Below are 16,664 nucleotides of genomic sequence, written 5' to 3'. Positions count from 1 at the left end.
AGCATCGGTGTGTCCACTGATCTAAAAATAGATCAGTGCACTCTGTCACATACTCTGGCTCATGATGCATTGCACAGGTGCACAAGAGCGGCAAATTTGATGAGTCGCCATTTTGAAATGGAAACAAGCTTTCAACCGTACGAGTGAAATCAACATTTGAAGCCCCACGCGACATTTTTGTGTGTAGACAATGTGGAAATATAGTGTGTGGTAAGTTTTACAAATTATTTGGTTCATTTATGTGACATACTGCTTGCGGTGACGAAAAGGACGTCAGTGCCCCGGGGAAGGTTTTTTTTTCTTTTTTTTTTTCTGATGATCCGTTTAATACGGAGCTGACAGATACCCAAGTCCACAGCAATTGATAACAACAGCAGTAATTATTTCCTGTATTATTCAAAATTCCGGCGAACATGAATATTGTACAGGCTGTTTTTGTAATCTGTGTAATGCTAGCGTGAAACAGTAAACCGGGTCCCAGACTTGAGTTCCGTATCACACCCCTTTCTTAGCTTTTTATTAGCGCCACTTTCTTTCCGTCAGATACTGGTTGGAGTGGCGGAAATAATTATAGTGACTTTTGTGTAATTTTGACATTTTATAGCATTCTCGATATTTTGCGCTGACTCAAACAGTGGAAAAAAAGAACAATCTTGCATGATGTGCAGGAGGAGGATGGAGGGTATAGTGGATCAGGATCTGGTAGTGTACGTCGCAGACGCCACTTCTGGCGATACAGACGCGACGGAACTAGGAGGACGCATCTGTACCTAGTAGGAAAAAAAAAGTCTAAGAAGACCTAAGGAAAACTGTCTACCCTGGGTTAAGGCCATCCAAACCCCCTGGTTCGGCCGGACTTCCAGAAGCAAGACCTTAAAAAAAAATTAGTGGTTGCTGGTCACAGGCTCAGTTGGTGATCTGGTCAGCGCTGATGAAAATGCGCTGACTGAGCCTGCAGTGACAGTGGCCCCACTCTGTCGGTTCCACTCCATGGCAGTCCTGACAAAGAAAGAGCTACGATATTGCTCTGTTCTTTTGTCAGGAACCCGGAATCCACGGGAGTGGTTGATGGCCTGTCTTTCAACTACTTTTGTTGTTTTGAATCCCTCAAAACTGGTGGGTTTAATTTTGCGGCGATTTGTGGGGGCCGGAGTTTTTCCGCTGTGATAGCTGGGAGGACATCCTCAGCAATCTTATAGAAGAGGCTGAGGCGTTGGTGCCTGCGTCTTTCCTCCAGGGGTGGCAGGTTTAGTTCCTTCAGCATGCCACTTACGCATCCGGGATTCCTGGACTTGTAGTCTCCGGTAATAAAGCGTGCTGCTTGGCGTTGCACTCTCTCCAGCTTTTCGATGTCCTGTCTCTGGTGCGGTGTATTCCAGCTTGGATCTGACCAATGCCGTATATGCCAGGCGCCTTCAGTCTTTGAGACAGTTCCGGAGGTTCCAGCGCAGGAATCCTAGGGTCGATCCAGCTTTGCGGCTGATATTGGAGATATGTGGGGACCATCTCAAGTTGCTCGCGATTTGTACTCCAAGATAGGGTGTCTCTTGGACTTGTTTCAGTATTACTCCTCCCAGGCTATAGAGGTAGGACGAAGTGCTTTTGATGGAGAGCAGATGGTACTTCTGGGCGTTGAAACGCATGACCTACTTCCTTGCCCATTCTTCTAGGTGTCTAAGATCTGCCTGCAGGGTCAGATGGTCCTGGAAGCTGTGAATTTCCCGGTACAGCAAGCAGTCATCAGCAAAGAGGCGTACTGTTGATCTTACTGATTCCGGCAGGTCATTGATGTGGCAGAGGAAGAGTAATGGACCAAGCACTGTGCCTTGTGGGACGCGCGGCCGGATACAACTGCTGCTTCTTCGGATGCCTCGCCATCCAGGACTACCCTCATCTTCCTCCCTCCCAGAAAGTTGCTGAGCCATGTGTAAATTGGGCCTGACTCCATAGTGATCCATTTTATGCAAAAGTTTGCTATGGGGGACATTGAACAACGAAGAACAGCAGCGCATTTTGCAACAACACTTCCAAAGTTGCCGCCATTGCAGCTGGAGTCATGCTGTGCACGTGAACGCAGTGAGTGACGTCAGAACCGGGGTGCGTTCAGATAGACCTTACATTGGGTGTCATCGCGTTCTGTTTGACGTTGATGGCAACATGTTTCCTACAGAAGTCGTTCAGCCTTTGTGGGTTGCAATTTAAGTAGTTTTTATTTTTATTTTTAATCGTCAATCCAGGCACATTTTACCATTTATTTTGCTCTATCACCAGGCAGTATATCATGCGCTGGCCTCTACACACTGATCTCGATGCCTCTACACGACAGGCGGTATGCCGGAAGGTGGAACATGTAGGAGTTATGCTAGCGCTGTCATATTCGTGTATTTGAAGCTTGCTTCAGTGAAGTACTGACGATTGACAGTTGTACTGACGATTGACAGTTTGTGTGTGTGTGTGTGTTTGTCACTTTGTGTGTGTGCGTGTGATGTGTGTGTGTGTGTGCAGAGTTCAGGTTGGAATAGTTCAGTTGTGTATGAATTAGGTGTTTAAACTTGAAAAAAAGAAGTAAATACTGTACACTAACTATTCAACAAGCAGTTGAATGAACTGCTGACGTGGATGCTAGGTACACAACTGCCTGAATACTGAAGTATGCTCATGCGGTACCAAAACTACATTTTTCATTATGGTGTGTAGTGAAATTTTAAACAGTACTGCTGGCTGTACGCCCCTGTGTTTCACTGACCCTGAAGGGGCACAAGGGATATGTTTTGCACGTGGTCTGTACACGCTTGGGTGTTGGAGTGTGACTTGTTCCATTTTCAGATACTGATGGCAGCACCAAGTTCTGCGGCCAGGATGTTGCATTCACACAAACGCACACACAGACACAAGGTGCCTAAACCCTCTAAAACCCCTCCCTGCATCACACTCTCGCACACACTCACAAATCCCAGACTGCACAAAACTTTGACTTGCGTAAATTTACAGGTGAAGGAAAGGAGAAAAAAGAAGTGTGTGTTCATAGATTAAAAAAGTTATTTCAATTTATATGTGTATGTAAAGGATAGGACTTGGGTTCAATCATGTCTGTTGATGCAGGTGTGTGTGCATGTGCGCAAGCTTGTATGAATATGTATACATGTGCGGGTTGATTGTGCATAGCTGGATGTGGCCAAGTTTTATTTTTGACTTGCCTACCATGAATCTTTTGTGTTCTATTTTAATTACTCACTTGCTCGTTTCTTTTTTTTTTTCATGTTCACAGAGAACTTTATTGGGCTCTCGAAGCCTGACCAGTGCGCTGGGTTGATGTGTAGGTTTAGTGTTTACACCTCTATTTCTTTGTTTAAAGCAGATCTGGTGAGGCAAATCTGTTGTGTGCACATGTGAGGGTGGGGCATGGGTATGTACATGTGTCAGTTGAGTGTTGGGCCTTAGTATCTGTGACAGACTGCAAATTGTTGCATGTACATTATGAAACTGTGAGCACATCTGCATGCTTGTGAATGCACAAGTTTGCTGAACATAGTCTATTTTAATTCTTATTTTATATCAGTCATGGCCTAATTCTATTTTTGTTTTACATGAATCATTCTTTGGCTTCTATTATTTAATTTTTATAACTGTTGAGGCACTTGGACTATTTTCTTGACAGTTCTTTTCGGTCCTCCAAAGCCCCTTTCCAGGGTGACTCAACATACCATCAACTTCTTTCCAGCCATAGCTTGCAGACAAGATTTACATTCACAACACACATGTTGGTCTTTTAACCACAGCTTTATTCCACAAGGTGTACATTCTTCAGATCAAGAAAGATCCTTTCAAGGCTACAGATCAGTTTTTTGTTGTTGATTTCTTTTGTATGTGCACACACCTCCTAATCATGGTCACCCATCAGAATCACAAGTGTTTGTCACTTTTCTTTTTTGTATTCACTCACTCACATTCTACATACATGCATTCACAAACATGTACAGTTCTCCAGACAGCTGCACACACACACACACCAGTATACATGTTCACGAGCACTTACAGTACACTAGATAACTGCACACACACAATACACGCAGTAACCTTTTTTCTCCCCATCTTTCTGACTCTCACACAAACAACACCATGTCCTCCTTCCTCACTCATCTGATGGGCTTTGATCATATTCACGAACTATCACACTTCGAAGAAAACCAAAAGGCAGTCTTTGAGAAGACCATAAAAAAAACCTTTCTCAAACAAACACAAATTTCCTACATCTGTTGTAAAACATGTCTATGGGATCTAATGAACTATTTTTATTTAGAATGTTTATACTGGAGAAAAAGCGTGGGGTCTGCGAGTGTTAGTGTGACTGTGTGTGTGCATATACTGCTCAACCAGTGTTTTTTTTCTTCTTTTTTTCTTGGGGATCTTGGGGAGGGTGGAGGAAGATGATCAACAGGAAACATATACTGTTACTGCTTTATGATCTTTTTTTCAGGTACATTAATGGTGACAGACAATAAAAAAAAAATGTCAAAGTGTCTGGAAAAAAGGCGATAAAATATAAAATTGGAGTGAAGAAAGAGAGAGCACACAACCTGAATGACACCAGACACTGTGCACCCTAGTTCCTAATCTTCTGATACAAAGCGCAGTACCAATTCCACATTTGATAATTGAATATCACAGGTATTCATTGTCCATACTTTGAAGTCATCAAGCATTTTCGCATGATACCTGTGACTCCAGTCTTTTTCTTTTTTAACAACACTTGTTTTACCTTTTTTATTTGTTCATAAATATGCAAAATACCAACTAGCATGCTGCGTGAGTGTGTCTAAACATGGGCCTATTATTGATACTGTGCTGACTGATTGGTGAAGAATGGTGACGAGTTGCTTTGTGAGGGTGGCATCTGAGATGGATCTTCAGCAATGCGGTTGGCTGAAAAAAAGAAGAAAATTTTTTTAAAACAAAGTTTGTTTAAAGTTCAAAGCACATAAATTATGTTGAAGTTGTATGTCCAGTGTCATGTCGGACCCCCAACTCCCTGCCAAAACATTTTCCAATACCGAATCGCGAAATTAAAGATTTATAAGAGGTCTGAACTGACAGTATGGCACAGCATTGTTGACCTCCCTGCTATCAAATACAACCAAGCAAAGCAGATTTCTTTGCTCTGACAAACCTATTTTTGGCCTGACCACCTAAGTTTTGTTAATATCCATGACATCTCAACCAAATATTTCACAATTACAAAGTCTAGAAGCTGAGTGCTTTTTCAACGACTAGAACAGGGTATCATCAAATTTTGCAAATTTCACAACATGACTTGGAAAAACTTAGATACAAGAGGAAAGAAAAAGTGACAAGGAGACACAGAGAGGCAAAGAGAGTGAGACGGATAACAGTCGAACATGAAATGTGAATAACTAAAATACAATATGAAACAGACATGGACGCACACACAGAGGAAGAAGCTAAGGGAGATGGACAAGAGGTGCACATGAAACGTGAATCCCACTCTTCAACCAGATGCGAAATTCAAAACATAAGATTGTCAAAGCCATGAAGGAAGTTTTGTCAACACATTTTATGCATCGCGGTCACCTTTTCTGCATTGCATTATAAACACATTACAACTTGTTTTTCTGCACACACAGCACTTACCTGGGTTAAACTGTTCTGCTGTGAATCTTGTGAACATGATGCCCATCCCCTCGATCAAAGCAAGCAACACTCCACCTACATCAACACAAAACAAAGCTTAAATTATTTATTTATTTTTTTTTTTTACCAAGGAACAAAAAATCCATACAATAAATCTAAAAAAATACAATCAGCAAAAACAGCCATTTTCTTTTCTCATTTGAAGAACATTTTCTATTTTCATCACAGCATGTGCTATATGTCTATGTTAATGTTATTTTGTATTGTACTGTACTGAGTGACTTTGGGTCACAGATGTGAGAGATTTGGGCTGTTCTCCTTTGGGAGACTGTTTCACCACAGTGCTGCACCACCCATATCTTTTCTACCTTTTTTTCTGTCTGTAACTAGTGTAAGTGTATTTGTTTTATTATCAAAGTGGTTTTTATCCACATAATTTTGGCAGGGTCAACTGTTTTGTTGTTGTGAGTTCCTGACATATGCGGCAGTCAGTTTAATGTCTCAACCAAATGACTATCACCGAGACCACCAATCAAGATCCAATGGGAGTGTGAGTAAAAAATCCTGGTCCATTATGGGACTTAAACCAGAGGACCTCACTTTCTAGTTAGGCTTATTACAAGCAGGTTAACGCTTCACTTTGATGTGGTCGGTGATGGACAGGATGGTGTGGGCAATTCCAATGAAATCTGAATGACTTTTAAATCACTGAAAGATACTGCTGCTAACTCAGCCTCTTGGGTACAAAAGGTTGCACAGACAAGTTGTCACAGAGCTGGAAAAGTGTTCACATTTTTCTTTTTCAAAGATTTGACTGGATGTTACAAACTAAATGAGGTAGATGGGCAGCTGGATAGGCTGGTGATTGGAAGCCCTAGTGATAATGCACCTAGCTAAAAAAAACGTGTTCACAAGGTTCTGTGTGCAGCATGCACATAGCGCACAAAGAAGAACCCATGGTAACAAAATGTTTTTTCCCTGGGAAAACTGTAGAAAATTCCACTTTTGTAGTAAAACAAATGCACTTGCAGATTGAAATAAAGAGAAAAAGGTGACAAGTCTTGAAGAGAGGGGGGGAAAAGGAAGAAAAGAAAAAAAAAAAGGCTGATTAAACAAGAATAGATTTTATGGGTATAATCCCAAGTTGTATCATTTTTAGTTAAGATAAGATAAGAATAACTTTATTATCTCCAACTGGAGAAATTTGGTCAGGTGCATTATCACAACATAGACAAGTAAACAACATGGGGACCATAACTGTAAAAGCCAACAACAGCCCCAACAAATATTACGAAGATACAAATGTAAAAAATATCACATACATCGTTTCATACATACATCCACACACTGCAGGTAATAACTAGTATTCTTAATGTAAAAACAGAAAGAATTAAGAAACATTATTTGAATATAATTATAAACATAGCCTACTATACTGCACATTGATTATAATAGACAGATAAGATAAGAATAAAGATGAATTGCGGAAAACCACAACCAGATAATTAGCACACACCCGCACCGCACCCCCCCCCACCCCAACCCCCACACGCGGATAACTTGATTAAACAAGAGTAATAAACATATGTTCTCAAATAAAAGCATTTCACATATTCGCTTTTAAAAACATTGCAATTAATTATTACATCGTAATTATTAAACAGAAATATATTTAGAATATGGACGTTAGCATTAGACATATTCATTGTACATTCATCCTGCATATTGCACATTATTCTTCCTACATATTGCACATTCATTATAACCAACTGTCACGTTTTAAGCTCAGTAAACACACACACACACACACACACACCCCACAACTAGAACAAGGTACAGCCTATCATGCACGGACTTTCACACGTCTCACATGAGAGTGCGCGCTCGCACACACACACACACAGTTCTCAAGAATTTAAAAGGTGGATTGAACGTGGAATAAAAGTCTTCAGAGCTCTGGATTTCAACTTAAAAGTTCTGTAGCGTCGTCCTGATGGCAATAGCTCATAATACTTTGCTAAAATATGGGTGTCGTCAGTTGCTATCTGCCTGCTTTTTTTAACCACTCGACTTTCATACAGCTCTTGCATACTAGCTTGTTTCACTCCCACAATTTTACTGCATACACTCATGACATCGTTCAAAACACGCTTACTCCTCACTCCCAAACTTCCATACCAGCACATAAATGAAACTGTAAGCACAGACTCGATACAACATCGATAATAATTTTGAAGAATATTTGAATTTATACCAACATTTCTAAGCTTCTGTAAACAAAAAATTCTAGATTGACATTTCTTATGAATGGAATCAACATTTCTGTCAAAAGTCAGCTTATTGTCTAAGATGGTCCCTAAATATCTATATTCATTGACCCTCTCCACTGTTTGACCATCAATAACAAGGTCAGCTACAGGCAAGGGGTCTTTCCGAAAATCTATTAACATTTCTTTTGTTTTCAATACGTTGAGATCCAGATAGTTTTTCTCACACCAGGAACAGAACTTTTTAATTTCACTGAAATAAATAGCATCAGAGTTGGACAGATCTTCAATTGCTGAATCATCAGAATATTTTATGACAGGAGTTTCCTCCGTGCCTCTGCAGTCATTTGTGTACAGTGTAAAAAGAACAGGGGACAGCACTGTACCTTGGGGTGCACCAGTAGAAGTAGATTTTAGAGAAGAGTGGGCAGAATGAAAGCGGACGGACTGAGTTCTATTGAGAAGAAAACTTATTATCCAAAGAGTAAGCTTCGGATCAACATCCATGCCTAGCAGTTTGAGGGCAAGGAGATGAGGTTGTATTGTGTTAAAAGCAGAAGAGAAGTCAACAAAAAGGATACGAACGAAAGATCCCGTGTTATTCAAATGAAGGAAAGCATTATGAAGGAGAGTTAGGATAGCATCGTCAGTACTTCTGTGTGCTTTATAAGCAAACTGAAGAGAGTCAAGCTGCTGTTCAGTGAAAGAAAGAAGATGTCGGAGAATAATTTTTTCAAAGCATTTCATCACTACTGAAGTCAGGGCAACAGGACGGTAATCATTTAGTGCGGCTGGGTTCTTTTTCTTGGGGATAGGACAGATAGTAGATTTTTTCCAGATGCTGGGGACAGAGCAGTCCTTCAGAGACCAGTTGAAAATTTTACAGAACACGTCACACAACTGGGAAGCACATGTTTTCAGTAATTTTCCGCAGATATTGTCGGGGCCAATTGCCTTCGTGACATTCAGTTTTAAAAATAAAGATTCAACAACTTTTGCATCGATCTCAAAGTCTTCACCTGTGTTCCTATCTTTGATCTTTTCCTGCAACTGTGAGATAACACTATCCAGTTCCCTTCCCAGATCATTCCTTTCAAAGCGACAGTAGAAATCATTCAGTTTATTTGAAAAATCAATCTGTTCATCCTTTTCCATTTTACAAGCTACTGTTTTCCTTTTCGTTTCTCCAGTGATAATTTTTAACCCATCCCATGCATCTGCCATTCTTCCCGTCTGAAACTGTTGCTCTACTTTTGACTTGAATTCCCTCTGTCCCCTTCGTAATTCACCTCTAAGCTTCTTTTGTATCAATTTCCTATCCTTCTTGTTCCCTGACTGAAACGCTACCTTTTTCTCGTTTAAAATTGTTTTGAGAGACTTTGAGATCCATGGTTTGTTGTTGGGGAAAAGTTTAATTATTTTTGTCGGAATTATCATGTCTTCACAGAAACTGATATAAGATGTAACAACATGGGAAAATCTTAATAGCAGATCTAGGCAAAAACAGTAAAAGGTAATATAAGTAAGGAAATCAACACATACCAATGATGGCTGATCCAACCATGGCACCAGCCCCATCTGCAAACAAGTGTAAGAATGAATGAAGTATGAATAAACACAACAAATGCATGAACAAACAAATAAGGAAATAAATAAATTCAAATGTATAGTGTCTAAGATTACTGTACACATAATTTTTCATGACAAATTTTCAAAAGCAAGAACATATTGAAGAATGTTTAATGTGGAAATACTCCTTCCCCTGCATTTTCAACTCAGTTGCACCCTGAAACACATTATTGAGATACACACCCAAATAAGACAAAACAAAAAAAAACAACAAACAAACAAGCAAAAAACTCTTAAATTTAATACTTTTTGGACACAGCTTTTGAGAGAACAGGGCAGGGATGGTATGGGCACGGCAGGGAGGACAGGGAAAGCATGTCAAGTCAGCATGCGTCAAACACCACGGCCACTCACTTCTGACGGACAAGATGGCTCCTGTGAGGGCACCACTGGTGATGGAGTTCCATGGATCCTCCTTCTTCCTGATGTACACCATGGAGCAGTCGATGGCAGAGAACAGGCCGCCCCACACAGCAAAATTACCTGAAATGCAACACAATTCCATTACACAAAGTCTGCAGTCCAGTGTTTCAGGGTCAAATGTACCAGCTCTTTGGCATTTTATACATTATCGGCTCACTGAAGCGACACCCTCCAGACTTGATCCAGTAATGATTCCAAGCCACTTGGGTGATGTTAATTCATACATAGGTGGGAGTGACTGATTTTCATATGAGACTGAGAAGTTTGTAGCCAGGTTCCACTGACCACTTCAACTCTACATCACGTGGAGTGATGGCCTAGAGGAAAACGCGCCCGCCTAGGAAGCAAGAGAATCTGAGCACACTGGTTTGAATCATGGCTCAGCCGTCAATATTTTCTCTCCCTCCACTAGACCTTGAGTGGTGGTCTGGACGCTAGTCATTCGGATGAGACGATAAACCGAGGTCCTGTGTGCAGCATGCACTTAGCGCCCGTAAAAGAACCCACGGCAACAAAAGGGTTGTTCCTGGCAAAATTCTGTAGAAAAATCCACTTTGATAAGAAAAACAAATTAAAAAAAAACTGCACACAGGAAAAAATACAAAAAAAAAGGGTGGTGCTGTAGTATAGCGACACGCTCTCCCTGGGGAGAGCAGCCCATATTTCACACAGAGAAATCTGTTGTGATAAAAAGGAATACAAATACAAATGAAGCAAGAGTCTATAAAACTGAACAAGGAATAAAATCTTAAAAAAAAAAAAAAAAAAGAAAAAGAGAGGAAAAAAAGCCCAAACAGAAGTCTGTATTATACGGAAATACTCCCACCTATACATATGTCGAAGTGTCTGTGAATAGAGATGATAAGTATTGTATGGGAACATTCCTCTTGAACTACGGGGATGAAGTGGAGACCATCTCAACACCCCTACAACAGTTGAACCCCATGAACCTTTGACATGTATGTAACATTGTAAGCATGAGAAAGTACTTAAAGTAAACATCTTCTTACATTACCATGCAGTGAGTATGTATGTGTGTGAGTAATAGTTGTCTGTCTGTGCTTGCAGCTGCAATGTTGTGAATAGACATATAATTACTGTCATTCCATCTGTCAATATGTACAAAAAAAAGAAAAGAAAAAAAGTCATGATCTGTAATTTAACAGAGAAAACCACCACAAAGCATATCCCTTCTATTGTCTTTTCTTCATAACCATGTGAGAACAGAGTTTCCATTCTCTCTTCACAGACTAACATAAGACCACACAAACATAATCAAACACAAGCATTTACATATAAATATATTTAAAAAAAAAAAAAAAAAAAAAAAAAAAAAAAAAATGTAACCCATCTTTTCTCTTTTTTTCATAACCATGAAACAAAACGAAATCAAACTAACACATACAATTTTTAGTAAAGTTTCCATTCTCTCTTCACAGACTAACATAAGACCACATAAACATAATCAAACACAAGCATTTACATATATATATATAAAAAAAAAAAAAAAAATATGTAACCCATCTTTTCTCTTTTTTTTCAAAACCATGAAACAAAACGAAATCAAACACACACATACAATTTTTTAGATTCCTTTTGTGCAAACTAATAAAAACTAACAATGACATGCAGAAAAGTACACGCATGTAAAACATATGTATGAACTTTACTGTTCAGGACATTACAACCACTGAAAGAAAACACTGTTAAAGAAGTGAGATATTCCCTCCATTCATTGCCTTTCTTAGCTCCTACCTCCAACAATGGGTGCTCGCTCCTTCAAGGCGATCATACTGCCAATCAACCGTCGGTACTGGCCCTGCACAACATTATGAACATATCATATCATATATGGTATAAAAACAACGAAGAAAAAAACAAATCTGAATCAAAGAAATAAGACAGCAAAGCCTTTGTGGCATGCATGTTTAACTCATGAGCAAACTCCATGCATTATCATGCAGTGTGCATGTCTTGTGTGTGAGTCATATTTATCTGTTTGTCAAACAAAACAACAAAATATAAAACAAAAATTTAAAGACTCTCTACACTCCCATCCCCAAAACCCTGACTTGTATATAGTTATAATTTCAATATTACAAACAACATTCACAATTCAACAGATGAGATAACTGCACAAAGATACTCCAAATGGGTTAGGACATATTCTGTCAGCACTTAAACTGGTTTAAGATCAACAGAAAAAATTCATAATATATACATTTTACATAAGCTGAAACTTGAATGGAATGTCTCAACCATAACGCTTCTGAAATTCAATCATCATCACAAATGTAAAATGTGTATCCATATATGCCATATGCCTGAAAAAGAACCACTACTAGTACTACTGCTACTTACACTGGGAGCATTTCTGTAGCCTTTGATAGAATGAAAGAAGGCCCCACCAATTGCACCCATGGAAAAGGCACCACCACAGTCATCAACGATGCGCCATGGGCTGAAAAAAAACAAACCCACAAAAAACGAACAGTGCCATTAACTTTCAAGCAAGGACCAACTATAATCAAAGTATTATTATATAAAACACACACACACACACATACACAGAGGCAGAAAAAAACATACACAGTATATTAAGAAACAAAATAAACTATAAGAAAGCAGCTGAAAAAAAAGAAGGAAATAAGTACACTTTAAAGGTCTGAGAAAAATAAAATACAACCTGTATTAACTATATGTTCAAAGTATCTGGAGAATATGGAAAATGTTTGAACATTTTATGGCATAAAATCAAACTGTTCATGAATTCCCCTCACTATTAGTATGAATAATATATAATTAATTAGATTGGTAAAAAAAACACAAAAAAAAACAAAACAAAAAAACAACAACAACAACAACAGAAAAACCTTCAAAATGTATGTTTTAAATTATCAGTAGAATGTTGGGGAGAAGATCAGACAGTGGAACAATCCACAAACTGCTACCACAGCTGGCATAGCTCTCACATTCTGAGATATTTTCTTTATCAGTTTATGATAGATCATTCAATAGGAATAAGACAACTCCATCATTTACTAAGCCATGCTCAGGTTTTAAAGGCAGACCCATATATGCTGATGTGATCCTGATCACATATCCCACTAAAAGTTTGTCACATGGATTATCATAGTTCTTTTATATAATATGTATATATATTTTTTATCTTGTAGTGGATAAAATCACAAAGGCCAACAATATGTTCTGTTTCCTCCAGCAAAATCTTTGCACTGCAAGCAGAGAAATGAAAATGAATGCCTACATCACCTATACGTTTGGATTCCTCTAGTGAAATATTAGAACTGCAAGCAGTAAAATGAAAATGAAAGCCTCCTAGTTCTACACCCTAGTGCGTCCCAACCTTGAGTACTGCTGCACATTCTGGAATCCTCACACCAATCACCAAGAAACTGGAGGCAATTCCAAGATCAGCAAGATATAACAACAATTACTACGACACCACCAGTGGCGTCTCAGCTGTGCTCAATGATTTAAAGTGTGAATCACTTAAATCGCGAAGGAAAAAGTGTCAACTAACCATGTTCTACAAAATCATAACGGACTGGTTGACATCCTATCAGAAAGTCCCTCCTCCCTGGCACAACCCGCACTTGATGCAGTTCAGACTGTTGCCACAAAAACAAATACATACATAGCTTTTCCCCCTAGAACTATTATATTTCCAGCATGGAATTCCCTGCCAGCATCAGTTGCTGAGGCCCCATTCTTGGTATCTTTCAAAAGAGAGCTTACCACTACCTTTTCAAACTTCTGAGTAGAGATCACGGGTCAAAGTAAGTAACGGTAAATGATGGGCTGAAGCTGTGCCAGACGGGATGATTCCCGGGGAACACGTTGCCAGCTGGAGGTCCTGCCTAGATACTGTGAAATGGTCAGTGGTATATCCCTCTCTATTAATTGAAAAAAAAAAAAAAAGAAAAAAAAAAAGCACTGTGCATACCCCAGTCATTTAAAAGTTAAATGTCTAGGCAAGATGATGTGAATAGATGATTGAAGACGTTTATCATTATAAAATATCAATATGTACATGATTCATTTAACAACATGTCATTCCAATACTGCCAGAAGCAACTTTTATATGTGCTCCACCAATGGGAAACCACAATTGTTAAATCTAACTTTTAATATTTGTTGAACATTAGCATGCATTATCTTAGTTTCGTTCATGTTCCATTAAGTATGAACCGTGAAGGAGAAAGAGAGAGACAAAGAGAGAGAGACAAAGAGAGAGAGAGAGAGAGAGAGATTTTACCATGTGTATTTTGTGGTACACAGTTGAAGTTGTATGCTTACAGAACTAACTTACACAGGCACGCAAACAGTAATACACTGAGATTTCCACATGTTATCCAAATTTGATCTCCACTGTTTTCTTTGATCTTATCATCATCATCATCATCCGTAGAGTGTCCACAATCACCAAGTTGATTATTTTGACACTAGTAAGGGGGGCGTGGGGTGGGGGGTGGGGGGGAATAAAAAAACAAAACACACACACACTACTGGTAGAGTTTAAGAGCTCCCAACGTGAACACACCAGGAGATGCAGCCTCGGTCAATCTATCATTCCACTCAGAGATGGTTCGCGGGAGGAACGAGTGAATCCGATAGTCCTGTAGACACTGAAGTCTAGCAAGCTACCTTGAATGCGCTCTTCTGTCCCTGGTTGTGCAGCTGGTATGATGGTGTCAGCAGCTTCTTCTTTCTCTTGGGACTGATAACTGGGAGGGTGATACATTTCCCAGAGTGGAATGACATATCCCATCTTTCCTCCCATTTCTCTAGCTGTTGGAGATCTGTCTGTAGTTGGTTCTGGTCTTGGCCTGGAGGCGGCAATGTCATCTGCAAAAAGTTGCATGGGTGAGAAGACAGTTCCGGGCAAGTTGTTTATGTGAACCAGGAACAAGCTTGGCCCAAGAACAGAGCCCTGAGGTACTCCATATTTCACAATTTCATGGCGACTGAGTCTGACTTCGCACTGTCAACCACCACAGCCTGCCTCCTGTCTAGTAGAAAACCTCCAATCCATCTGTTAACATGGCCTCAAACTTTATAATGGTGCAGTTTATGCAGGATGAGGGAATGATTAACCTTATCGAAGGCTTTCGCAAAGTCCATTACCACGATGTCAGTTTGTTGGCAGGCTTCCATATTCTCGGTCAGCTCCTCCATGAACTCCAGCTGCTGGGTTTCACAAGATCTTTTACGACGAGACATGCTGCCTGGGAGAAAGGATGTTGTTCTTCTCTGGATGGTCCATGAGTGAATTGACAATGATATGCTCCATGATTTTACATGGGATGCTGGTCAATGATATGGGGTGATAATTTGCTGGATCGTAATGTTCGCCCTTTTTAAAGACTGGCACGATGTTGGCTGATCTCCAGTCTTCTGGTTGATGCCTGTGTCCATAGAGGTTCTAAACAGCAGTGTCAGGATGGGAGCGACTTCATGTGCGAGCTCTTTAACTTAGCACCCTAAGTGAGATCCCGTTGGGGCCGCGGGCCTTGAGGATTTAACCCTTTTAACAGGTTCCTGATGCCTTCCTCTGAGATGTGGACCTTACTGAGCTCGTGGTAGTCTGCCTCATTCACACAACACTTGTCCTTAAACTGATTCTTGGTGTAGACCTGGCCATTTGTACTGACTGAAATTGTTCAATCAGAATTTTTGCTTGATGCTCTGGTTCTGATATTAATCTACACTGCACCTTCAAAGGTGACACCCCTATATTTGCAGTCCTCTGGTGTTTAATATAAGACCAGAATCTTTTCAAAGATGACGAGGGCTCATCCGGCGGGGTCTCTCACTCTCTCTCAGGCAGGCTTTCGTTTATGTACGTCCAGTACGCTCTGCGTAGTTTGCGTTGTATCGTTCGTCTCAGCTCTAGTTAGTTCTATTTAAATTAATGCTCTATAACCAGATTTTGTTGGCTAATATATAGATCTAGTAAGAGTGTGAGTGTGAGTGCGTGTGTGTGATTGAGTGCATGTCACACACGTGCATGGCCGAGTCAGTTTCCTGACAATGAAACTTGCAAAACATTTAATATTATACTGATCTATACTTCTGACAATTCGATGCGACATATAGGTGCAAAACCAAACCTGACAGAGAACTGCCCTTTTTCGAGTTTTTTCTAACTGACAAAATCGCCGCGTGACTTTCATCAGTCATGATCATTACATCTACTGACGAAAGTCATGTCACCATAATATACATAATACAGAGTCTGATAAACCACAAAACTGTTCATAAAGAACGCAAATCGTGTTCTGGTTCCGATTTTACAATTCAAACGAACGTCACTGTTTTAAATTAACCAACCATGGATCTCGTGAATATTCTTCCATGCTTCTGCCTCTGTGATGACCCGAAGGAAGGACAACTTGCGTAAATTACCCACAATGCTTGGGGTTCTCCCAAATTCCTAATCGGAAAGGGAACAGAACACTGAACAATAAATAACTTGCTGGTCATCGGGAAAAACAAAAACAAAACAAGTCAGGTTAATTTTCAAACATAGAAATCTAAATAAGGCAAAGCGAAATAGATGTTGACCAGTAAAATTTTGCTCCTTTGTTTAAGAAAAAGGCATGCAACTTCAAACACTTGCTGTTTCATGCCTTCACCTTATGACACTGGATAGAATGGATCGAACAATCGCGGGCC

General features: G+C 39.8%; 1 protein-coding gene across 1 annotated transcript; it reads right to left on the bottom strand.

Annotated features, from left to right (window-relative positions):
* Positions 1–4,406: 4,406 nt before the first annotated feature.
* On the bottom strand, positions 4,407–16,423 carry LOC143299531 (mitochondrial import inner membrane translocase subunit Tim17-A-like). Its single transcript, XM_076612801.1, has 7 exons — positions 16,320–16,423; positions 12,330–12,429; positions 11,724–11,787; positions 9,900–10,028; positions 9,459–9,494; positions 5,650–5,724; positions 4,407–4,923 (listed from the first exon to the last, which is right to left on the bottom strand). Exons 1-7 carry the CDS (start codon positions 16,343–16,345, stop codon positions 4,832–4,834), a joined length of 522 nt encoding a protein of 173 aa, XP_076468916.1. The 5' UTR covers positions 16,346–16,423; the 3' UTR covers positions 4,407–4,831.
* Positions 16,424–16,664: the final 241 nt, after the last annotated feature.

Source organism: Babylonia areolata, chromosome 25 (genome assembly GCF_041734735.1).
Source record: "Babylonia areolata isolate BAREFJ2019XMU chromosome 25, ASM4173473v1, whole genome shotgun sequence".
In the NCBI taxonomy this organism is placed as follows: domain Eukaryota; kingdom Metazoa; phylum Mollusca; class Gastropoda; order Neogastropoda; family Buccinidae; genus Babylonia; species Babylonia areolata.
Note: the sequence above shows the minus strand (reverse complement) of the source record. Positions and strands in the feature narration are given on the sequence as shown.